This window comes from Platalea leucorodia (assembly GCF_965183815.1).
Source record: "Platalea leucorodia genome assembly, chromosome: 9".
Taxonomy (NCBI): domain Eukaryota; kingdom Metazoa; phylum Chordata; class Aves; order Pelecaniformes; family Threskiornithidae; genus Platalea; species Platalea leucorodia.
Window position 1 is genome coordinate 28,963,494 of NC_138831.1, and position 22,138 is coordinate 28,985,631.

Genomic DNA, 22,138 nt, shown 5'->3' on the forward strand with positions numbered 1-22,138 from the left:
AATGTGGAGCAGCTGGTACCCAGTGCCTTGGTGGTGTGCCTTGCCTTAAATTAGGACAATCCTTAAAGCCAGAGGTTTTTGCATTTGTATTTAACTGTGGTTTACATTATGCAAACCAAGCCTCTTAGCGCTGCCTCCCTCCCAGCCTTTAGTCCTCCCTGCGTAATGTGGGGTCAGGTTGTATTGTTGTCCACACTGTGTACCAGCAAGGGCACAGTTGTATTAATCCTTGCCTTCTCTATCAGTGAAACAACTAGTTAAGTTTTAAATACTAGATCTTGGATGTGGCAAGTGGAGAAAGCAGGCAGCCCAGCTATTTCTGGTAGGAGCTTGTCATGCTGCTGGTGTTTCCTTTTTTAAAATTAACTGCTGTAGCTAGAGGAAGCTAAAGCCCAACAACCCAGTAAAAGCTACCCCTCACACCATATTTGTGTTATAATACACAGAGCTAACAGTGCTGGTCTCTGGAGTATAATCCTAAATAACGTGCTGTTTTGTACACTGCCATCACAGTGGGAAAACAGCTTTCTTTTTGTGATACTCGGATACTTGGGGGAGTCTGATCTAGGGAAACTTGTTTTGGAAAGCTGCAGTGCCACTTCGCTGGGAGAGTGAAGAAGCCACAAATGAAATGAGACCCTCTTGTTCTTTGACCACGTGTCCTTTGGTGAGCAGTATTTGCTGGATTTGCCTTGTTGCCCTTGATAATCACTGCAGACCACTTTAGTTCCTTATTAATATGGCATAACTTATCCTTCAGTGGAGGGGGAACCTGTTTGTCGTCTTTAAAAAGAACAGTCAGCCAGAGACCACCACCTCAGTTGCCTCTTAGCCTAAGTGATTAATAAATATTCCCAGAAGCCTTAATACAGTGGCCAAGTGGGCTGCTGTAGCAGAAGGCAGGACAAGTCTTCAGGCTAATTTAAAGCTCTCTTAATGCTGTTGCTTGAGAAATTAAGAAAATACTGTTTCTTTGTACATTTGGCAGATCTCTGGGCGGAGTGAAGAATCCTTGTGTTTGAGAAGAGCTGCATGCTTTACTGTCTGAAACTTGTTTGTAACTCTAGAGCATGGCAGGGGTGAGGGGCTGAAGTAGTGTGCTTTATAGATGTGAGAGTGCTGGGAGGATTACATGGAGAAACCTATATGCGCCGTCTACTTGGTATGTTCAGCAGGAGATTTCCCGGTTTGAGGCAAGACTTGTCCTAGACCATGGAAATTTTCTTAAAAATAAAAGTTGTACTGACTATAGGAGTTGGTATCATAACAAAGATAATCTAGAGACAAGATCAGTTTGTTTACTAAAGTCTATTTTCATCTTTGATTAATTTGCTGTAGGAAGTGTGTGTGTTTAAGTGAGCTCATTAAGAGCTCCTTTAGGTACTGCTACGTAATACAGATAGTATTACAGAAAAAGATGTGGAGATCCAAATACAAAGTTAACCTACAAAGATAAAAAACTAAAGCACTGAAAGAGGCTCAGTCCTCCTCCCTGAAGCTGGAGTAGCCTTTTTTGGTGAAGGAGACCCTTAAATTCCCATACAGCTTCTTGGTGGTAGCACTGATTTGAAACAGTTCAACTGCTTGCTCCCCTCTGCCTGCAGTGCTGGCACAGGCTCTGTGCCGCTGTGTGCTGGGCTGGATCAGGGATTCATGCTATCGGAAGGCTTTTACCTGATTTTTTTTCTTTCTATAAATGAGGTTCCATGATTCCTGCATGGCTGCAGCAGCTTGAGCAGTGTTGGCTGGGCAGAGCACTTGTTGGCCCCACTGCTGGGGCAAAAGGTGAGGATGCAGCTCCATAAGAGATACAAAGCATGCAAAGACCATCCTGTTGCCTGAAGAGCCTCTCACCCTTGCCTCAGGGTATATACTTGGTGTATCCATGTTGCGTTTGCACAGCGAGGTGTATGAGTTTGCTGCTTTGGCTGAGAGCTACAAAGAGAAGGGAAAATAACTCCATCAGAGCAGCGAGCTAGTCCAGCCTGTCCTGGAGCTGCACAATCACTGCTTTTGACACAAGGAAATGGGCAAATCTGCCTGAAAGCGGGATCGCCTCCTTAGCAGGCGGCTGCAGCGCTGTTATCCCAACTCCTGCTAGCGTGCTGAAGGTCGGGGTGCTGCCATGCTGTTTTGTAATGGCCAGTCACATGTGGTTGTCAGCCAAGCACCTCGTTGTGTTATTACAGTTAGGAGCTTGGATCTGTATCGCGTGGGAGACTTGTTCAAAGATGGACTGAGGCTGCGTTTTCACAATACAGAGTGTTTGGTAATACTGGTTTCTGTTTTTTCTGCCCCATACTGTGTAGCAGATTTGCCATCCCAGCTGTTCATGGGGCTCCACATGGACTGAATCGGGGATCTGGTCTAACCTTTCTAAAGCTGCTTTTGTCCACATGGGCATTTTAAGCTGGAAAAATGTCTTAATTTGGCCTTAAACAAGATATGCTGGCATTAATAAGAAGAGTAAGAACACACTGCAGAGGGAGAGGAGTGTCCGTTTTTATAGTATAAACCACAAGCCTAGTTCTTTATGCTTAACATTTTGACCCTAGGGCTTCATTTCAGTGAGTGTTTTGTTGGTGTCCCTGCTAGAAAGATGCTGTCCTATTTGTCCCCTCCTGCCCTCTCCCTTGTGCTAATGCAGCTGTTTGTGTGGTCAGGCAATCAAACAGATTGGGGAACTGATTCAGTGAAAAAACAACTTAAAGAGGAAAAAAGATCCATTTCCGAGGCAGTAATTTGCAGGGTTGCAGCATAAGATGACTGTACTAGTATAGATTGGTGAGTGCAAGACATGCAAGCATGTGGCTGAAGGTAAGGATGCGGTGGGATCGCTGCTTTGGGTGGCAGCATTGGCTTTTGACAGCTTCAAGTTGTAGCTATAGCCCGCGGGCTCAGAAAATCACATTGCTAGTTTATGTCCTACTTTTCAACAGCTTCAGAGTGTCCATTGAAAATTTGCCCTAAGGCAAACTTCCATTTTGGTGTCTAATGGCAAAGTACACATAGCCACTCTCCAGGCGCTCACTGTTGCCTCTGTTGCATGTAAATGGTCCTAAAACTGAGCCCAGAGAGTTTGGATTTAGGGAGCTAAAACACGGTTCTGGGGTATAACAGAAGCCATATGGTTTGTTGTGTTTCTTGGCTCATATAACCAAACCCTTGGTTGATGATACAGATTTAGTTGGAAGAAAAACTTGTGTACAAGTGAAAACCAGCTTTTTTTTTTTTTTTTTCCTATCCTATTTCTGACCTTCCTAGGCCGTATGTCTTTCCTTAGTTGTATAGTTGCATAGTATTTTCTGAATCTTGGGGTGCTTTGGGAACACCTGGAGATTTCAAAGGACACCGTCATCTTACAGCAGCTGGTTACTTTCTGGGAGAGTTTTCAGCCCAACTGTTTTGGTGGTCGGGGCTGGGACAAACAAGGAATATTCCTGTTCTGCAAATAGTGTGGAACTTGTGGCAAAAATGGGCAGGACCGATAGCAAGTAGCCCTTCCTGCATTTTACAAACATCCTGGGTTTACATTGTGTAAGCATGCTGGACATGGAGATGGTGGCACTTGGGCATCTGTTGTGGTAGCAGTAACTAACCTGTTTCTTAAGTCTTCAGCTGTATTCTCATTTTGTGTAGGTGTTTTACTTTATGGAGTTGTGGGGTTGTTTTTTTTTCTATCTGTCAAGTCAAACTATTTTCCAGTATATGTTAGTTAACATAATCTATGCAGACAATACATGTTATCAGATGTACTGATTTCCCCATTTACTCATTAAAACTCTGCTTGGTGTTCTCATAACGGTATACCAACTTAGTCAAGTAGTTACTCATTTATTATTTTTGTTTTATTTCTCTAGAATCCAGCGACTATTACTCGAATACTGCTTAGCCATTTCAACTGGGATAAGGAGAAGCTGATGGAGAGGTAAGCAGCCATCTTAGCATGCAACCACATTTTGCTTCAGACCTACAAGAAAAGTTTATTACCGGATTAATGTGAGAATGGATGAATGCACAGTATGTGGCAGAAGGATCTCTTGTGTAAGCTCTAAATGTTCCCCCTTTAGCAGCCTTTACCAGCTAAGAGCGACTCCTTGTTTTAATATTATTAATACTTATTAGACTTCAGAGAAGTTCTGGAAGTTAGTTGCCCCTTGGAGGAAGGGGTACCTTCCAGTTTGAACACATACAGGCACAGGATTTTCACAGGCTCTGGAAAAAAGCAAGCAGGAACAGGTTCCTGTTATCTTGCAACTGTTTTGGATTTGGATTTAGTTGCTCTTGCATGTCATTCTAGCATGCATATTCCTGACATGTTTATTTGTTAGTCTTGCCAAGACTAAATTGTTCTTGACTGATAAAGGGTACTGGTAAAGTGTATCTGCCCTGTCTTCATCTTTGCAGCTCTAGGTTTTATTTAGCATGTGTGTAAATAATGGCTTGAATTTTGCCTCTCCCTCCCCCTCAGAGCGGAGCATTTTATGGTTACTTCTCACCTTTGATTCCCAGCTCTTGGGGAATGTTGCTGGTAAAGGTACTTTTTATAGCGTGTTATTATACAGTGGAGGTCAAATCCAGCTACAGTCATAATGCTCTTCCGCCTCCGCCCCCCCCATGCTAGCGTTGCTGTTGAAGAGACTGTGAGGGAGCCGGAGAATTCAGTTTACTTCTAGAAGCTGAGGGCGAGAATCAGTCTGGACCAGGCACAGCATAAAAGCAGTACAGGGACGTACTGGTTTTTATGGTCTTGGTTGGTCTTAACAACTATTAAGAGACACGAGTGGGTAGGTTGGGGGTGAGGGCAGGAGGACTCTGTGCCTGGTAGGATTGTTTGTTTGGCCTTCTCTTGATTACCATTTCCTTTGCCTCATGATCAGGGTATGAGGAGATAAGATGCTTTGTAGTCTGTAAAACCATGTGCAGAAACAATTGTTGGTAGTATTGTTGAATTGATAAATACCAGTTAACAGCCTGTAGGGGTTTTTTTGTTGGTTTTTTTTGTTGTTGTTTTTTTTTTTTTAGCCTTCTGTGCTGTGGGCTGAGCCCGTGTAGTTTGGTGCTCTTTCATGCAGGGTGCAAGTGTGGAAGAGCAACAGATTTTCAGTCTGCTACTAGATAGTTTTGGAGTTCAGATGTTTCCGCTCTCTTGGGGTAATGGATTTAGGACACTTTTAGCCCCCTTTGTGTAACATTTTCAGATAGCGATGGTGCTCAGGTATCTCATATTTTGTTTGGCCTAGATTTTTTTTTTTTCCTGAAGTGATTATATTTTTTTTAAGCTTTCTAGTCTTTGCTTTCTTTCCTGAGATTGACTTTTAGTTAATGTTGGAAGTACAAAAGCTTTGTGTTACAAATATAGTCACATTGAGGCTATTTTACTCTGGCTACAACTGTTAAGCATTCTGATTTAGTTCCTTCTCTATCATGTGTGTCTGTTCACTTCTTTGATTTTTCTTGTGCTGGTTCTTTTGGTCAGGCTAAAGTTCACTCTCCTTGGCTATCTCCATCTCACTTTGAGATACCTCTACATAAGTGTACTGAAATGTCATCTGTTACTCAATAGGTTTTTTTTCCCCTTCTCACTGAAAGCTTGTTTGTTAAGGCTGCCATCAATTTAAAAAAAAAAAAAAAAAATTTGTGGCTGTTGATTTTTTCAAAGGAGGGTGTCAGCCGCTTCTATGTGAGGTATTATTGTTAAGGCTTTTACAGTTTCCAACCAAAACACTTTAAGTACATGTAAATATTTACAAAGTCAACAGGTAAACATTTACTCTTGGTACATATTCATTAAAATACTTATCTTAATTCTATAAGATTACCCTTGTGAGTAATGTAATACGTGACCCTTGCTTATGCAGACCTATTGCACACTAGTCATGGTTTTGGTGCTGATGTCCTGTTGTATTAGAAAAACATTAAAACATTTTTCTCTCAAGTAGTTGGTGCTGCTTTCTGTCACTTCTTCACCAAATAGCTTCCACAAAGGAAGGCAAGTGGTCACTTCAGTAGCCAGGATGCAAAACAATCAGTTTGAAATAGTGATGGAGCTGGAAATGGTGCCATGAGCTAGCTACAGCTCACATCTTTTTGCTAAAGTAGAGGTCGTTCTCATTCAGATGAATATGACAAGCTGATTAAGCCCAAATTTAGGCTTGGTCAGTCTTCCAAAACAGAGATCACTTTTCAGACTTGTTTAGCTTTGTGTGTGTCCAGCAAATCTTACTGCAGCATTGTGCTAGTATAAATGAGCTGAAAAACACTGGGAAGCATTCATGGTGAGATGGAGAGGCACGCTCTAATCAGGCAAAAAAATAAATCTAAACACTACTTTTTATTTTAAGGGCAAAAAACCTGAAACTTACTTTTTACTTGAAAGTAACATTGTCTATTCACTGTGTCTTCAGCGTCCAACCCAAAAAAATCTTGTGTCTGAAATCTCCAGCTCGCTAATAGCTGAACCTGTGTGCTGGCTTGCCTGTCAGCGTGCACCCAGCGCCATACGGGCTAAAGCCAGGCAGAGCCTGACCCTGGGGCTGGAGTGTCTGCTTGTGCTGGGGAGCCAGCAGGTAACTACTGCTATTGCACTCCTCACTGGTGCCAAGTAAAAGCACTCACACGCAGTGTTCTCCCACACCAAGTGAGTCCATGTTCTGCAACAGCGTTGGAGACACTTTTTTTTTTTTTCCCTAGGGTACTCATGCTTTAAGCAGTTGAACTGGTATAAATTTGGCCTCTTTTACACCTGATAACCGTTAGAAAGATTTTCCAGGAAATTCCTGTTGTCGCCTGTAGTCTGGGTGGGTTTAATGCTTGCTAAGGTGTAATGTTTGGGTGCAATTTTTGGTGCCTGATTTCACACCAAGTCAGAGCTTGAACCCAGTTGCTTAATGGCATATATTTACAGTACCTAGCCAGTGTCTGTTTTACCTTAGTTCATCGTGAGTCAGCATGACCTAACAGGCAGCCTTTATCAAACTTTGCCTGTGGTAAAGCAGATAAACCAAGTGGCTTCTTTTTTGGTAAGTGTTGAGTTTGATGAGGTCTGAGCTCGTGAGATGAAAATTTCTGTTTTAAAACATGAAAACATCTTTATTGCTTTTTTGTATTGTAACGCATATTTTAAGTGGGTTATTATTGTCTGTGTCAGCTTTGTCATGGAGTAATTGCATGGCTTTATTAAGAGGGCAGATATATTGCAGGTATTTACTCCACTTATGATGAATAGCCACAATTGAAAAACTGCCCTATCCACTGGTGAAGCACTAATTATTTGACTGTGTCCAAAAGCAAAATTGGTGTTTTAGGGTGGATTTGTTTGTAGGATGGAGGTGGGTACTGGAGGAAGTACTTGAGTTAAGCTTCTAATGTGTTGCATGTGTTTTGGAGAATAAAGATGTGAGATGGGGGAAAACATAATATTTAACAAGCTTGGTTAACAGAGACAGGAGACTAGCAGGTGCAGATTGACCAGGTAACCTCAGAAATGAGTGAAGGAAGTGCTTTGGGTTATAACTTCATCTCAATTACCTTCCAGTTTTACAATGGCTGATAGCATCTGCCCCTCCTGAGGGGAGTTTTGGGGATGAGCCTCCTCATGATGAAGAGACTAAAACGCAGCTCTTCCACTTTATGTGCCTTCTTCTGGTAATTTTTTTTTTTTTAAGTAATTCAGCTTGTAGCCAAGGCCTAATTTAATCCCTGGAGGTACAGACAGAGGTATTGCAGTCCCTCATAGGTGCTTGTTTTGGTGGCTGCATGTCTGCTTTCCCTCTGAGCAGAGGACAGATGCCAGGATGACCTGGTGGCCTGGCTGCTAGCCCAGATTACCTCTTCCCCTTGCATTCAGGGTCTGACTCCTCTCTATAGGTACCTGGCCGTCTGCTTTCCTTTGGACAAATAAGTGCTTAACACTGTTCAGCAGAGGCTGAACAGGTGAAAAATTGTGTATGGCAGGCGTTTAGATACCTTCTACTGCGACTATACTGATTCTCTGTTATTCACAAATGCTCTTTCACTAAATATCTCAAAGTGTGTGCTAGAAGTTTTGGGGTTTTTTTTCAGTGAAAAAGCTTTTTATGTTTGATACTCCCTTGTATAGGATTTGATTATGTCTAGAAAATTGTGATTAGGCAGTTAACCAACAGCAGAGGAAATTTTGAGGAAATAAATCAGCTGACAGCTTGATCCTTCTGCCAGAAAGACCTGCTACTATTATGGACCTGGTGTTGGTAAGCAGGGAAGAAATTATAGAAGAACTTTAAAATAATTCACTGGTGTGTCTATTCATTTTTAAAGTAGCAGAGAAAACAACTTGGTCTGTGATGAAGAGAATGAATTTTGGAAAACTAATAGAACTGGTTGTTGAAGTCAGCTATATTGAGCCAAGAGTCTAATGTTGAATAGACCGTAACACTTCCTGAGTGTCAGAAGTGCTAGAATTCCTGAATGTCTGCATTGCAAAGGGAGAAGAGGATAAAGGATTTAAAAGTCTGTTAAAGGTGCTGTGCTCTTCCCTAAGATGAAAATAAGAACCGAGCTACCAAGAAGTAACCCTTTAATAGTGAGAACTTGAGGAATGGCTTGAGGAAAAATCAAAAACCCTGAAGTTGTGAAGGAAGCGAGGAAGGAATTAAAGGATTTTTCTCCTATGTTTCATGGCAGAGATGGCGACATGCAACTATATGATATAAAATATGGGGCGATCATTGGGTTCAGCTATTAGTATGGTGTGTATGGAGTTACTTTGTTCAAAAGGGAAGTAGCAGACTAGATGGAACCTATGAGTAAGTCCCTTATTGGTTAATTTTGGGATGAATGTTTGTTAGTGTTAATAAATGACTTGGCACAAATCTGTTTGGAGGCATTTGGTTCAGAGGGGGATCCAGATGTCACACAGGAACAAAACCAGACAGCCGGGAGGATCCTAGCAATGAAAGTGGTACAAAGTTTCACAATGGGTCTCTTCAACAGAGAGATGGAAAAGAATGTGAGGTTTCTAGTAGAGATTAAAATGGAGCTGCTAACATGAAGGAGCTCTGGAGAAAGGTAGACATCACTTAGGATGCATTAGGTGAGATATCTACAGGAGAAATGTAGGTGAAATTGTATGAGATCGTGGTGAAATCTTAACTGAGATTGCATTTGTTTTGGTCTCCTTGGGTTCAAGGAGGATGAATGGAAATGAAAACTGGTGGTTGAGAAGGTTCGCTGGGACAGAGAAGTGGAGAAATGTCATGCGAGGAGCTTATCTGCTGTGTTGGGAAAGGGTGTAAATTCAGGCTGCTGCCTGTGGGAAGAAGATGTGAAGGGCAAAGGGATAGCTACTTAAATGGATGGTCTGTGATGCTTGAACAAGTGGGAAAAAGGTGTGGTAATAGGAATTAAGAGTTGTTCCTAACCATTGAAGGAACTGGAACAGTCTTTTGACTGGGTCCTCAGTGTGTTTGCATAAGGAGTGGTGGAGCAGTTAAGAGAGGTGTTGGACTTTACTCTGGAGTACCCATTGCAACTGTGTATTTTCAGGGAGATCCAGGTTTTCTTCTATGTTTTCTGGAGTTTCTATTTCCTTACTGCCCAGTGACAGCATGATTTTAATCCTGGCACAGCAAAGAAAGCAAATGCATTAGAAGAAAACAGCTTGTGGGCCCAGCACAGAGAAGGAGGAATACCCGATACCCTATTTCTCTTCAACACTGTTGAGGTTTACAAGTAGCAATCCCAAAGAGCAGAGTGAATACTGTAAGAATTAAGAGTACAACAGAGTTAAGAAGGCAAAACTTAGCCTTTTTTTAGTTTTATGTTTTCTCCCTCTTCTGCATGGCCCTGGCTGAGTCTCTCAGCTGCCTTGTTTGCTTCTCCTGTGTAAGTGTAGGAGAGCCCAGGCACTTCTGAGATGGAAGCCATTTAATATGAGCTGTGGCTCTTGTACCAAAATGTAAGCACCTGCATGCTTTGCAATATATTGGTGCTTTGGAAATGTTTAAATTGGTTAAGGACTCTGATCTATGCATATTATTTGAGTTACCTTTAACACTAGCCTTTAGCCCCCAAAAATACACGATGTCAAATCACGTACTTTCTATCTGTTGTTGGGAAACGACTGAAAGCCTGGGAAGGAAATGGTTGTTCTGAGTTAGTTACTGTTGGTATTTAGAGCGAATAGGTAATTCCAGGTGAAAAGCAGTTGCAGAGATTTTGTAAAAATAGAACTGCCTGGTGCAGGTGGTAAAGTCAAGTTCCTGAGGTGGATATGCACACTTAAAAACAGCCCACCATTACAAATATCTCTGGTATTTCCATAAGCATTTAGCTGACCACAAATGCCAGTATTAAAGTTGCATCATAACATTTATTTTCAAAACTATTTTCTTTGCAAACATCACACCCAACTGTTTGTCTGCTCTTTTCAAACGGAGGATGTCCTACACTGATGGTGCTGCATGTAAGAACAATTTGAAGTCTGGAAACCTTTTGTGGAGTTATTATTTATCCATGACTTAATAAACAAATAGTGCCTATAATGGGACTGTACTTGCTGAAATTTTCTAGATATAAGTAATCCTGAAGGCAAACAAAATCACTTGGTTGAGTTAAATCCCTGAGCTAACATTGAAGAACAGTGGCAAAGCCTTGTGTTTGCTGCAATGCCAGAATTCACCACTACCTTCAAAATTCAGTATCTTGAAAATTAAGATCTAAAGTATGTGAACTGCATCAAGAAACATCTGAATCAGCAGTGAAATTAACCCTTTTGTGTAGCTCACAATCTAAGCTCATGTTGTGCCTTGTAAAGACTCTCTTCAGCCTTGCCTGTGTGCTTAGCTACAGGGACAGTTGTCTGCTGGGAGTAAATTTGCTGGTATTAAGTGTAAATGACTGCACCATGGTCAAATGTGGGTTTTTTTCCTAGGTAGGTGCCGCTGTATGTGCATTTAACTTGCTGATGATGATGGGGTGGGGGGGAAATAGTTGTTTACTGGCATTGAGTGAGGGGATGTACATGCAGGCAAGGCTAGCTGGTTAATTGTCAGATTTGATTAGTTCTTTGCAGCTGCTGCAGGATGGAGAAAGATATGTGGTGTCTTGATATTGGGAAGAGGCTGACCTGCCTACTCATGGTTCTTTCAGAACTGATCCTCCTCATCAAGTTGAAGAGCTTTCTGTAAGACTGTAAACCAAAGCAGTACTTTTTTCCTTAAGGCAATAGGAAATAGAAAGAAAGTGGCCCTTCATCTCCCCCCAACCAATTTGGCATCCTCCTTTCATGAGATATATAATCTTTGGAAGCATTGTAAACCTGGAATTGTATTTTCTTAGGGGGTTGTTAAAATATCTCAGGTTGACTGGAAACAAAAGATACTCAAATGGCTAGGATTTTGGCCCAAGGGATGAACTGTGCAGGCTTTGGACATGTGCAAGGTGTTTAGTGTAAAATTGAAGACTGGCCTAACTGGAGATCAGAGTCCTGATCCAGCAGCAGTTGTTCCCAAACTCTGGAGGTGCCTGAAGTGTGTGAAACGCAATCCTGTAGTTGCCTTAGTTGGAGATTGGTAACCATGAGTAAGTGCTCCATCAGCTGAACCAAGTGTCTGACCCTGCTGACGCATTTCTCCTTAGATCAGAGAAGGCAGTGCCAAAATGGAAGTTAGGACCTCTTTGGGGCACACTTAAGGTAGACTGAGTACACAGAGGAAAACGTGAAGTGCAGGAACTAGGGACCTGCTGAATCGTGAACCATGACTGATTGCTGCTTCCTGCCTCCTCTTTAATGTTTTAGTGATTAGAATATTAGGGAAAAGTGGAAGGCTTAAGCTGAAAAGCGAATTGAACCTGGGGGCATCAAACCTGTGCTTTGAGAAAATGTCCTGGTGTCTGGACTGTGAAGTAAGACATTCTTGCTTCAGTTTCCTGTCCTGGAGCTTTAATGCAAAGAAATCACTGTGGAGAATCATGAATTACTTGAAATGCAGATGAAGAATTGAAGGTATTTGAATTTTCAATTCAAGCCCAAATCTCTGAAATGATGTAGTTGTCTAATATCCACCTCTGTGGTCAGGGCCGTGTTGGTTATATTAGTGAAGAGTTTGTTAAAAGTAGTGGGTGTGTGAGTTTTTTTAAGTATTAAAACAAACTTCGTACATTTAACTCCTAAATAGAATTTGAAAAATGACTTAAAGGGAGGGCAGTTAAATTTTCATGTTCTTGCGTGTGTTATGCAGGTACTTCGATGGCAACTTGGAGAAGCTCTTTGCAGAGTGTCATGTAATTAATCCAAGTAAAAAGTCTCGAACGCGCCAGATGAACACAAGATCATCAGCCCAGGATATGCCTTGTCAGATCTGCTATCTGAACTACCCAAACTCGGTGAGTACCTGGCAGCCAAGGTGGTATCTGCCAGCACCTCTCCCAACTTTGCTATCTGAAACTTAACATTTTGAGCGGAAGTCAGTAAGGACTTCTCCAGCGGTATTTTTGAAAAGCCTTTGAAGTGAAACTGAGATTTCACTTTTTTCATTGAATATTCTAATCTGTAGTATATGCATTTAAAAAGATGTTCAAGATTCAAGGTGAAATTGAAAAGGTGTTCAAGATTGTTTCTTAATGCAGTAGACCTTGTCTTGCGTGCTGCAGCTGATCCAAGGAATGTGGTGGGGGACCACGGAATTATGTAGTGCTTTATGTGTTCTGTTTAATTCTTACTGTGTGGTTTGACAAACTTTTTTTTTTTTTAACAAACCTTAAACAGTTTACATGAAATGGATTTTATTTCAAATCAAATGATTATTCCTTCTGCAAAAACCTTTGAGGGTGCTGGGGTCTGGGCAGCAGCATAGTGAAGTTCTTCAGAAAAAAGCAAGCAGTAGATCAAGTGATTTTTACAAAGGTCAGATACCAATTGAGACATGCAAGTAAGTGATACATGAAAGAAAAAATAGTGGAAAGCATGACAGGCAAAGGGATTTACTTAAATAGAATGACAAGACAGGAAGCGGCTTATAAAAGTAGTAAATAATGATGCAAAATAGTTAAGCTAGAAAGCCTAGAATAAAACTGAGTAGGAGTAGAAGTAAAATAAAGTTGTGGTGTTCAGAGAACACAATCCATGTGGATGTCTTTGGGTCTTTATCATGTTTGTGCAATACCTTCTTAATCGGAGAGGATTAGGGTAGAAGTGCTTACTGGGGCTCTAAATTAGTCTTCTGGTTTGTGGTAAGATTGGTGATGGTGCGCTTTTTTTTTTTTTGGTAGCTATTTACAAATACTAAACTTTCCAATACATTAATCAGATGTCCAGGCTTCTGCTGTGTTTTTGCTGTGACTTCCCAGGGGCAGGACATAATGATTGGAGATCCTGGAAGAAAATGAGATTAGTGGAAAAGCTCAAATATGAGAGTCCATCCATGGCTTTGCCAAAAGGCAGGGTGTTGACATACGTGAGGAATTCTTCCTTTATTGGAACTTACCGTTCCTGGTGGAGCTGTCCTGACCCTCCAAAACACCATAACATCTGCCTGACCTTTAAAGAGCAGAGCAGTCCTTGCATAAGGCTTCCACTCTTGCTCTGGGTGTGTTTTATGAGCTTGCTTTTCAGCAAGAATGGAAATCATTATGAGCTTTGGGGTTTATGAGTAGCCTTGAATAAAGTACTATTGCTGCTGCAGCCTGACCGCAAGCCTTTTCCTTGCTCTGGAGCAGAGCAGAGCAAAGCCCAGTTTCAGGCAGCTGAGAATCTCAGTGTTAAGATTGCTATTGCTCTTGAGCCTGTAACCACAAGACTTCGTGCATCTCCTTTTAAGCCTTATGCACTGACTTCCTTTTTAGAGAATAGCTGCTAAGGAGAATCGTTGCTTGCTTTCTATAAAGAGGTGCTTTGAAGCAGAAAGCTTGAGAAATTTGTCTAGCTCTCTCCCTTATGTTAAACTCCTACTGTTTAATCACTGCAGACTTTCCACATTGGATAGTAAGGAAATAATTTTGATCTTATGTCCGGAAAAGGTTCTCTTGGAACCTTCAGATCTAGGTTTCATGTTCTTAATATATTATTCCCCTCCTTTCTAATGTCGTTGCTGTGCTGAGTGTGAACAATATGCCCAGCACTCACAACCGACAGGCCTTTCCTCTGGCTGGGGATACATGTGCTGCCTGGGAAGCAGCTTTCTGGCTACTGGAAAGAACTATACAAAGCACACTGATATGTCTTATTTTTTGTAGTTCGAATAGCACATTAAAAATAGTAGTGGCCCAGTTATTGGAAGAGCAGTTTCTTAGCTGGAACAGTGAGATGTTGCAAGTGAGCAGAGGTGTCTCTAAATCGTTAGTGTTGATAAAGTCAAGAGACAACAAAGGGGAACCTCTCTGTTTCTTTGCCATACTCCAAAGCTACAGCATAGATGAAAACTAATATTTATTATTACTTCTTTAAAAGGCTGTAGTGTCTCTGTGTCTAAGGTGACTGTAAGCCATCTGGTTTGAAATCTGTTTGAAGCTGTTTTGGTGAATGCGAATTATAAATTCTAGGATAAGTTATGTTCAATACCTAACCTAAAATCTCAGCTTTTAAATCCTCTTGCAGTGGTCAGCTTTTACTTTTATTTTTTTTTTCTTCCCTCAAAAAGCTGTATTTTTTTCCTGAGAGCCCCTTTCAGCCTATAGAAAGCTGAGAGTTGAGTAGCACCTGTTAAGAAATTTTACAGTGTACAGCTATTAGAGGAATGCAAGAGTCTTAAATATTCACCCTCTCATGGGGTCATTGCAGGTGGTATTTGTCTGCCTTTTAAAGCACATGTAAATACTTCGTATTCCCCTTACAGTTTTTCTCTCATCTCCAAAGAACGGTGATTTGAGGTTTTGGGAAGCACCTGCAAAATGAGGCATTTGATGCTCTCGGGGCAGCCTGCACCCTGGTGGTTTGAAAACTTCAGGGAGATATTTTAGTCCCTTTGGGTCCCCATGAACCCATGTCAAAACCCAGTAGTTATTTCAGGCGAAACACTTATTGGTGAAGACAGGACTTGAGAGGGTGTTAGCTTTGCCCACCTCCTCTCTTGCATCTTGCCCTTCAGGTCCCATTTAAGAGGAAGGCCGCCGGGGTGGGGGTATTTGGGGAACATCGTACTGTTGTCCAAACTGTGTGTTTGTTCTAAGGACACACAGATGACTTAGTCTGTCAGTGCTATCATTACTGAAGTAAAGAAGAAGAGTGAAGCTGTCATGGTAAACACATCTTGGTGCAGCTGATCCCTGCTTTGGTCAGTTTGATGCTACCAGAAGAGCAGGGACAGGTATTGAACGGCAGCATGCTGCTGCTAGCACTTGGTGTCGCAAGAAAAGTAGGTGATGAGTATAGATAGGGTGAAAGTAGAGCTGTCCTCTGTGATAACATGCTGTTTCAGAAGTCAGTTACCCTTTACACTTGGTGGTTTTATGTTGGCCTTTTTGCTTGCTCCCTTGACATTTGCTGTCAGCTTAGCCAAAAATAATTGGGAACTCCCTCAAAGTAAAGAAATGAGTTGAAAGATACTCTGAATTCTTTGCAGCCTGGGAGGAAACATGGTGGCTGCCTTTTATGTGGGCATTTAGCAAATCTTTTCACTGCCTGAAGTAACTGAAATGAGTCTTAAATGAAGATAGGTGCTTACATATGTTCTGTAGTGCCTCCCTGTGTGTGCTTGCTGCAGGAGTATTTAGGTTCATTAAGGGATGGTCCCCTTGTCCATGCTTATTTCCCATCACATGTGGAGAAGCCATAATTCTGGGAAAAGTCAGCGCGATCTTCAGGCTGTGTGCGGTTGGCATCCCGAAAGTTAACAGATGTTGCAGCTTTTCTGTCATAACCCTGTGTCTCCAGGGGACGTCACTTGGCCACAGCAGCATCTGTGGAGCATCAGATACCTTGTTAGTCAGCTCAGGAATGGTTTAAAAATTGGAAGGTATTTTTTTCAGTCTTGGAGTTGGTGTACCTAGGCACCCCATAGCTGTCAGCCTCCTCTCTCCTTGAGCCATGGTGCTGACTGGGCACACCACTCTGACTTGTTGTTCCAAAGAAAGCAAGGGTTTGGGTATCTCTTTTTACTTGGAATGAAGTCAGATGCTCAGCTCGCTTCTCGCTGACTGGTCAGGTCAGATTTAACTGCTTTGCTGCTCCTAGTAAGTGCTCTCTGACAGGACTGTGGGAACGGTAGGCAGTCGAGCCCGCTGGCTGTGGCATCACAGCACATTTCCAAGCCTCAGGTTCAAACCTGTGCCTCTGTTGATGGCAGCAGTGCCAGATAAGTGTGAATCACAAAATGGCGAGGCCGTGGGAAGAACGTGCTAACAAGCACCTTCCCAAATGCTGTAGCATCAAAAGACGAGCATAACCTGGCTAATATGCCGGTGTCAGATGAACAAAATGGGTGATACGGTAGCTGTAATCTTGAGTCTGTAATCGTCAAGGAGGTGGTTTGGGAAGAACATTGTTTTCTTAAAATGGACTCTCTCCTTTTCCTAAATACCAGCATCCTGCTGCTGTTTCAGGCTGTTCTGCAGAGGATACCAGGTTTCTTTCATTTGTGGAGTTTCATACAAGTTGGTAGTATCTCAGGGTGGAGCTCTTGTTTTATCTTATTGGCTGAGAATAAGATGGTTTGAAAAGCTAAGCCATCAAGTAGTAACCCGCATAGTGCTATGAGTGAACTGTTTAAATATAGTTTGTCCTTGCCCCGGCTCTGAGTATAAAATAACTTTAAGATGACCGGAGAAAAGTAACTTAATTTCAGTCTTCCCTCAGCAGTGTTTGCTTCTCCACCCCTTGTGTAACCGTTCAATCCCAGATGGTATCTTGACATACTCTGCGTAGATGATGCATACACAGATGAAGTTGTCCTTGCTGCTGTCTGCAACAGCTAATCATTATTGAATTGTATTTAGTAATTTACACCTGCCAATTAGGATCTTTAGTGTCTTCATCTGATGAGCATCTGGGTTTCAGAGGGAAGTTTACCAAGTAAGTTGGCAAACTTTATGCATATGCATTAAAAGCCTAAGTGGACACAATTCTTTCTATTTCTGCTGTTTAGTGCTCACCCAGTAATGCAGACTGCTCGCTGATCACTTACTGTTTGTTATAAAAGAGGGAGCTAAATTAGTGCCTGTGCATAGCTGGTGTGCATATTCTGGGACTTCTGGGCTGCACCCACATGTGGTAGCAAGCCAAGTGGAAAAATAGGAGGAAAGAAGACTCCATATCATCTTATAACTGTGACCTGTTTGGTGGAGTTGCATTTATTTTACTCATTTGCAAGAGTAAAACGGGAGAGCCATGCTATGCTCTGTATATACTCCTAAAACAAGGATCAATTTAAATGGGGAGGCAGGATGGAAAAGTCAGCCACACCTTTCCTTGCTGCTAGGGTTGGGGATTGAAGTCTGGCTTTGAAAGCATGACTAAAGCTGCATTGGCAATGTTCTGTAGTGGTGATGATGCAAAATAAATACTAGTGTCTCAGGTTTGGTGTGGGGGATGAGAAATGTGATAAACTGCACAGCACCAAGAAGGGCGAAATGATCGAGTGAATCCATGTGATAAAATGATCCAATGTCTTGTGTTCTTTGTTGTTGCAGTACTTTACTGGCCTAGAGTGTGGACACAAGTTCTGTATGCAGTGCTGGAGTGAATATTTAACTACCAAAATAATGGAGGAAGGCATGGGACAGGTAAAAAGTCAACTCACCTACTTCATGACATATCTCTGGAAATTCTGTGTATTGGAGAGGAGGGGGAAAGAAAAGGGACAATTCTTCCCCACTAAAGTTTAAAAAACCCCAAAAGAACAACAAAGAAAACCCAAGCCCCAAAGCTTTGGGAGCTGCAGTCTTTGCCGTGGGGGAAGCTGAAGGGAACTACATGGAGTTAACGCAGGCATCTTTGCTCTGGGTGGGAGGAATCATGCTGCGCACAGTGGCACGTCTGGGGCGTGATGATAGAGCCCGTGTACTATTTTTGCTATCAATTGTACTGAAGTCTGTTGCCTTGCGATTCTTTGTGATGCAAAAAGAGGATAAACACTGTTCCTTTTATGACCTTTTTGGTTTTTTCAGACCATTTCATGCCCTGCTCATGGCTGTGATATCTTAGTCGATGACAATACAGTTATGTAAGTATGATGGGTTGCTACCCCTTGGCTTTCCTCTCTTTTTTCCATTTTGTTACTCATGTGCTATTCAAATGTACGGACTTATAAAAAAAAAACTGCATAGAGGCTTTAAGGCAGCAGAGGGGTTGGTCTTGAACTGTCTATTTTGATACTGGTATGTCTCGTAACTTCCTGTTTAGGTCTGAAAAATCCATGCCACAGTACTTGGAGGAAAGACTGACCAATTTGGTCAGCATGACAGCACAGTAAACACCAGGCAGTCTTTCCAAATCCTGTTTAATTGCTTTGTGCATTTTGTTTCCTTTGATTTATGTAGGAATTTAGGACTTCCTACCTAGGTCAACCCACTGGTTCACCAAGTCCTATAGCTGTAGTTAATATGTGAGTCAGAGGCAAGAAGTCCTGTGTATGGTCTGATGTAGGCCGTGTTTTTTGTGCTCTGATAGAAAGCCGTTGACCCTCAAACATAAGATTTGATTAAGCTGGTATGTCAGCCTCTGTCACTTCGCTAATTAAGTTGTCCGGCTGTAGGATGACTGCTCATACATGGTGGAGCAGTCAATTCCATGAGCTTCCTTCTCTTTTATATTGGGTGATGTTATTGCGTGAGTAACATCCTTCATAATTCTGAACGTTGATTAAGTTCATTTTAATTCTTCATGCTAAAAAGCATCTTAATAGAAGCTTATTCTGTTACCTTCTTCCTTCCTTCCTGAAGTCTGACTCACTCGTTGATATTAATTTGCTGGTTTTTATATCAGTTGCTTTCAGGCTAGTGATTTCCCTTATCCCTCTGCATTAGTGGCTCTATGTTAGTCATGAAGTGTAGGCTGGATAGAAGTGGAAGTAGCTGAAATGTTTTCATGCCCTGTTGAGGGATGGCTTGTAGAGTTCAGTGGGTGGAAACTGAACTGAAGTTGGCATAATATCTTGAGCGACTTGATTGAGATTTTTGTTTACAGGAGTCTGAACTCAACTTGTGGTGTCGTATACTCTCAGGAAATTTCTTGAGTGTTTTCTTGATTGCAACAGTTCGAATAAGCTGTTCAAATAGTGAATGTAAGGTAGACTAGCTGAATTCAGTAGAGGCTGTGATGGTAGCAGGAGCAAGGAAAGGATGGAAGAAGAGAGCAGCACTGGCTTTTGTTGCTATGGCTTCTGTTGTTATTGCTTGATATTAGCAGTAGGTCTGACTATCCTTACGTTTCACTTCATGGCTTTTATAGCACAGAAAACCATGACACTGGGGTGAATCTGTGCAGTCTTCAACTCACACCATGTGCTGTGGGATTCCCCCCCACCTAGAAATGGCAGAGATATCTGAGGCTATGATAGTAAAATGGCATCTAGGTGTTAAAGCAAACAGTTCTCTTTGTCCAGGTAAAACTATAAATGTTTTGTGGAGGTTAAAATCCACTTTTCCCTGATCTTACAGAGGACACCTGGAATGTCTGGGAAGGGAGGTGCATTTTTTCACAAAAGCATAATGCTTTCCTTTAAAAGCAGAGATAGTCAGTCTTATGACATGGCATGAATAAAAATGCAAGTAATTCGAACTGGAATCTGTACCCCCTCCCATGGCCTTAATTATTCTCTTTTTAGGTCTTTTCCTTTTTACAAGGTCTCCAGCTCTAGGTTTCCAGGCTATAGGAACCTAAGATTACTGTGTGATGTATAGAGACATCAGTTTCTTTATCCATCAGGAAATGAAAGTAGATAGGCCAAGTTATTAATTTGCTCTCTTTTCAGTACTTGCTCTCAGCAAGGCAGTATATCTCGAAGTTGAATTATCTCTATACAAGTCCAAAGTTAGCAAGTCAGATGACTTTCCTGGATTTGTGAGTATTTAGCTAGCTTATTGTCAGTTTTCCTTGTTATTGTTGAGCTTAAGTAGGAAGGTTGAAGAGAGGGTCCCTTTCAGCTCTTTCAAGACCTTCAAACTGGCTGAAGGTAATCTGTTTCTATCCCTTATTCACCCTTGCTAATGCTGCTGGTAATTACGTTAACCTATATGCAAAGATGTTGATTTCATTAATAAGCAAGGCAGGCTGCCTTTATGACTGGTGTGTCTAATGGCCGGTGCTTGTGGGTGGCAGCAGTCTGGTAATAACTTCTAAGAATCAACCCACTCGGTGGGAATGGATGGATTTTGGATTCCCGTATGGAAGTCGTATGGAGTGCTGCCTCATTTTTAATCTTCCTTTGCATAATTGCAAATACCAGTGCTTCTGCATCGGATCGGAATGTAGTAAGGTCTTGAAGTAATTCCTTTGGGAGGGTGTTTGACATCTCACATGATGTGCATTTTGCTAATTCCACTGATTGCTGTCTTTGAGGAGTTTGCATTATCAAAATTGAACAAAAGTGCAAAACTTATGATCTGATAAAGGATTACTGCCATCTTTGAGTGAATTTTTGAGATTGTGTAGTTCTGAACTGAGCTGCCAGAAGAGATCAAGAATTAAGTTGTTTTTGCAAGCAGTTTGCTTTTCCAACCTGGCTTCTTTGGTGCAGTTGCTTCTTTTATAGCTTGGCTCACAGAGGAATGTACCCCAAAGGGTTGTTCATGGGCACTGGGAATGGTTTACATCTCTTAATTTCACTTACGGTTTGTCAAAAGACAATAATATTCAGAGTAAAGTTCTTGAAGGTCTTGACCTGAGTGGTGCTGTGGAAGTGCTGTTGAACCTAGAGCAGGTGAGGTTGCTAACACAGAGTGATGATAGGCAGTTTGGTAAGCAAAAAAACCAGCAGACTACTTAATCTGTGCACTCTGGTTAGCTGTGGCATTACTCTTCATCTAAATTCCAGTTCCTGATATACAATAAATTTTTAAAGTGACATTTATTATGCCTAGCAGCTTGGGTATGGAGTAAGAAAGTGAGATTTATAATTCATATTATAAATTCAAATTGTTTTTTCATTCTTCAATAAGTTTCACTCCAAAATTGCAGGCTTGCCATGGACACAGGCCTGATGAGATGCGTTGTCAGCTGATTTGTTTTATTTTAGCACTGAGAATTTGGCTGCCATGTGCTATGTTTATGTAATAACCAGCATGTTGTTTGGTGAGGAGCTCCCCAGACTGCTAAGGGCTAGGATTTATGCAGCATTACATCGTCACATGCTCTGTTCTTTAATGAATGTTGGCACGATAATGGGTGGGAGTATGCTTGATTTTGGCTGCACCCTGAAATGGATAATCTATTAATTTCAATATTTATACGTGGTATGGCCTGTATAAAGCTGTATTCCACAGTTTGATTTAATCGAAGTACCGCAAAGTGCGTATTAATCCAACTTTATATTGTGAGTTTCTATATATGCAGAAGACGCTTCAGTCATAACTGGAAGATGTATGTAAAAGTGTTCAGCAATACATAATTAAATTATTTTGAATGCATCTAGGCTGGACAGTCTGCAAATGGCTGCTGGGTCAGCGTGTCCAGGAGAAAAGTGGTTACCGTGCTTTTAAAGGGTTACTCTCTCTCTGGTTTTCTTCTGCTCGCCTGCTTCTGAGCTGACTGACTTAATTTAAAGTCAATGTTGTGTACACCCTCTATGATGTTGAATTTAAATCAACTTTGTTTTTATGATAAATAGATTAAAACCACATTAACTTTTAAACTGAAGCTGTACCATTCCATAGGAACCCAGATAACATTAGATCTACCAAAGTTAGTAACCATACAACAGTTGTTCTGGAGCTTTTTAAAGGGATTTGCCACAAAATGTGCATGTTTAATGTAAATGAACTAATGAAATTGTTTGCTCTGTTTCTTGGGCTGTTCAGGAAAGTGGTTTTTTTTTGGGGGGGGGGGGGGGGGGAAATCCCCACATCAACAGGTTCAGTACTTCTGAATTGCATGAGCTTTCTGTATGATTCTGAAGCTAATATTAAAAGTTAAATACCATAGTTGTAGATTTCACAGTAATGTAATATAGTAAATAAATAGAGAACAGGTAAGTACAAAAAAAGTACAAGCATAAAAGGAAGAATC

The 22,138-nt window shown here is 41.5% G+C and overlaps 1 protein-coding gene across 4 annotated transcripts in view; it reads left to right on the top strand.

The window, feature by feature from the left end:
• Positions 1–22,138, top strand: part of ARIH1 (ariadne RBR E3 ubiquitin protein ligase 1) — a 63,468-nt gene that overhangs the window by 22,193 nt on the left and 19,137 nt on the right. For all 4 annotated transcript variants that reach the window (XM_082321847.1, XM_082321849.1, XM_082321848.1 and 1 more), the window contains 4 exons: positions 3,861–3,928; positions 12,222–12,366; positions 17,605–17,697; positions 18,082–18,137. In XM_082321847.1, the coding sequence (XP_082177973.1) occupies positions 3,861–3,928; positions 12,222–12,366; positions 17,605–17,697; positions 18,082–18,137 (362 nt within the window). The remainder of the gene's footprint in view (positions 1–3,860; positions 3,929–12,221; positions 12,367–17,604; positions 17,698–18,081; positions 18,138–22,138) is intronic.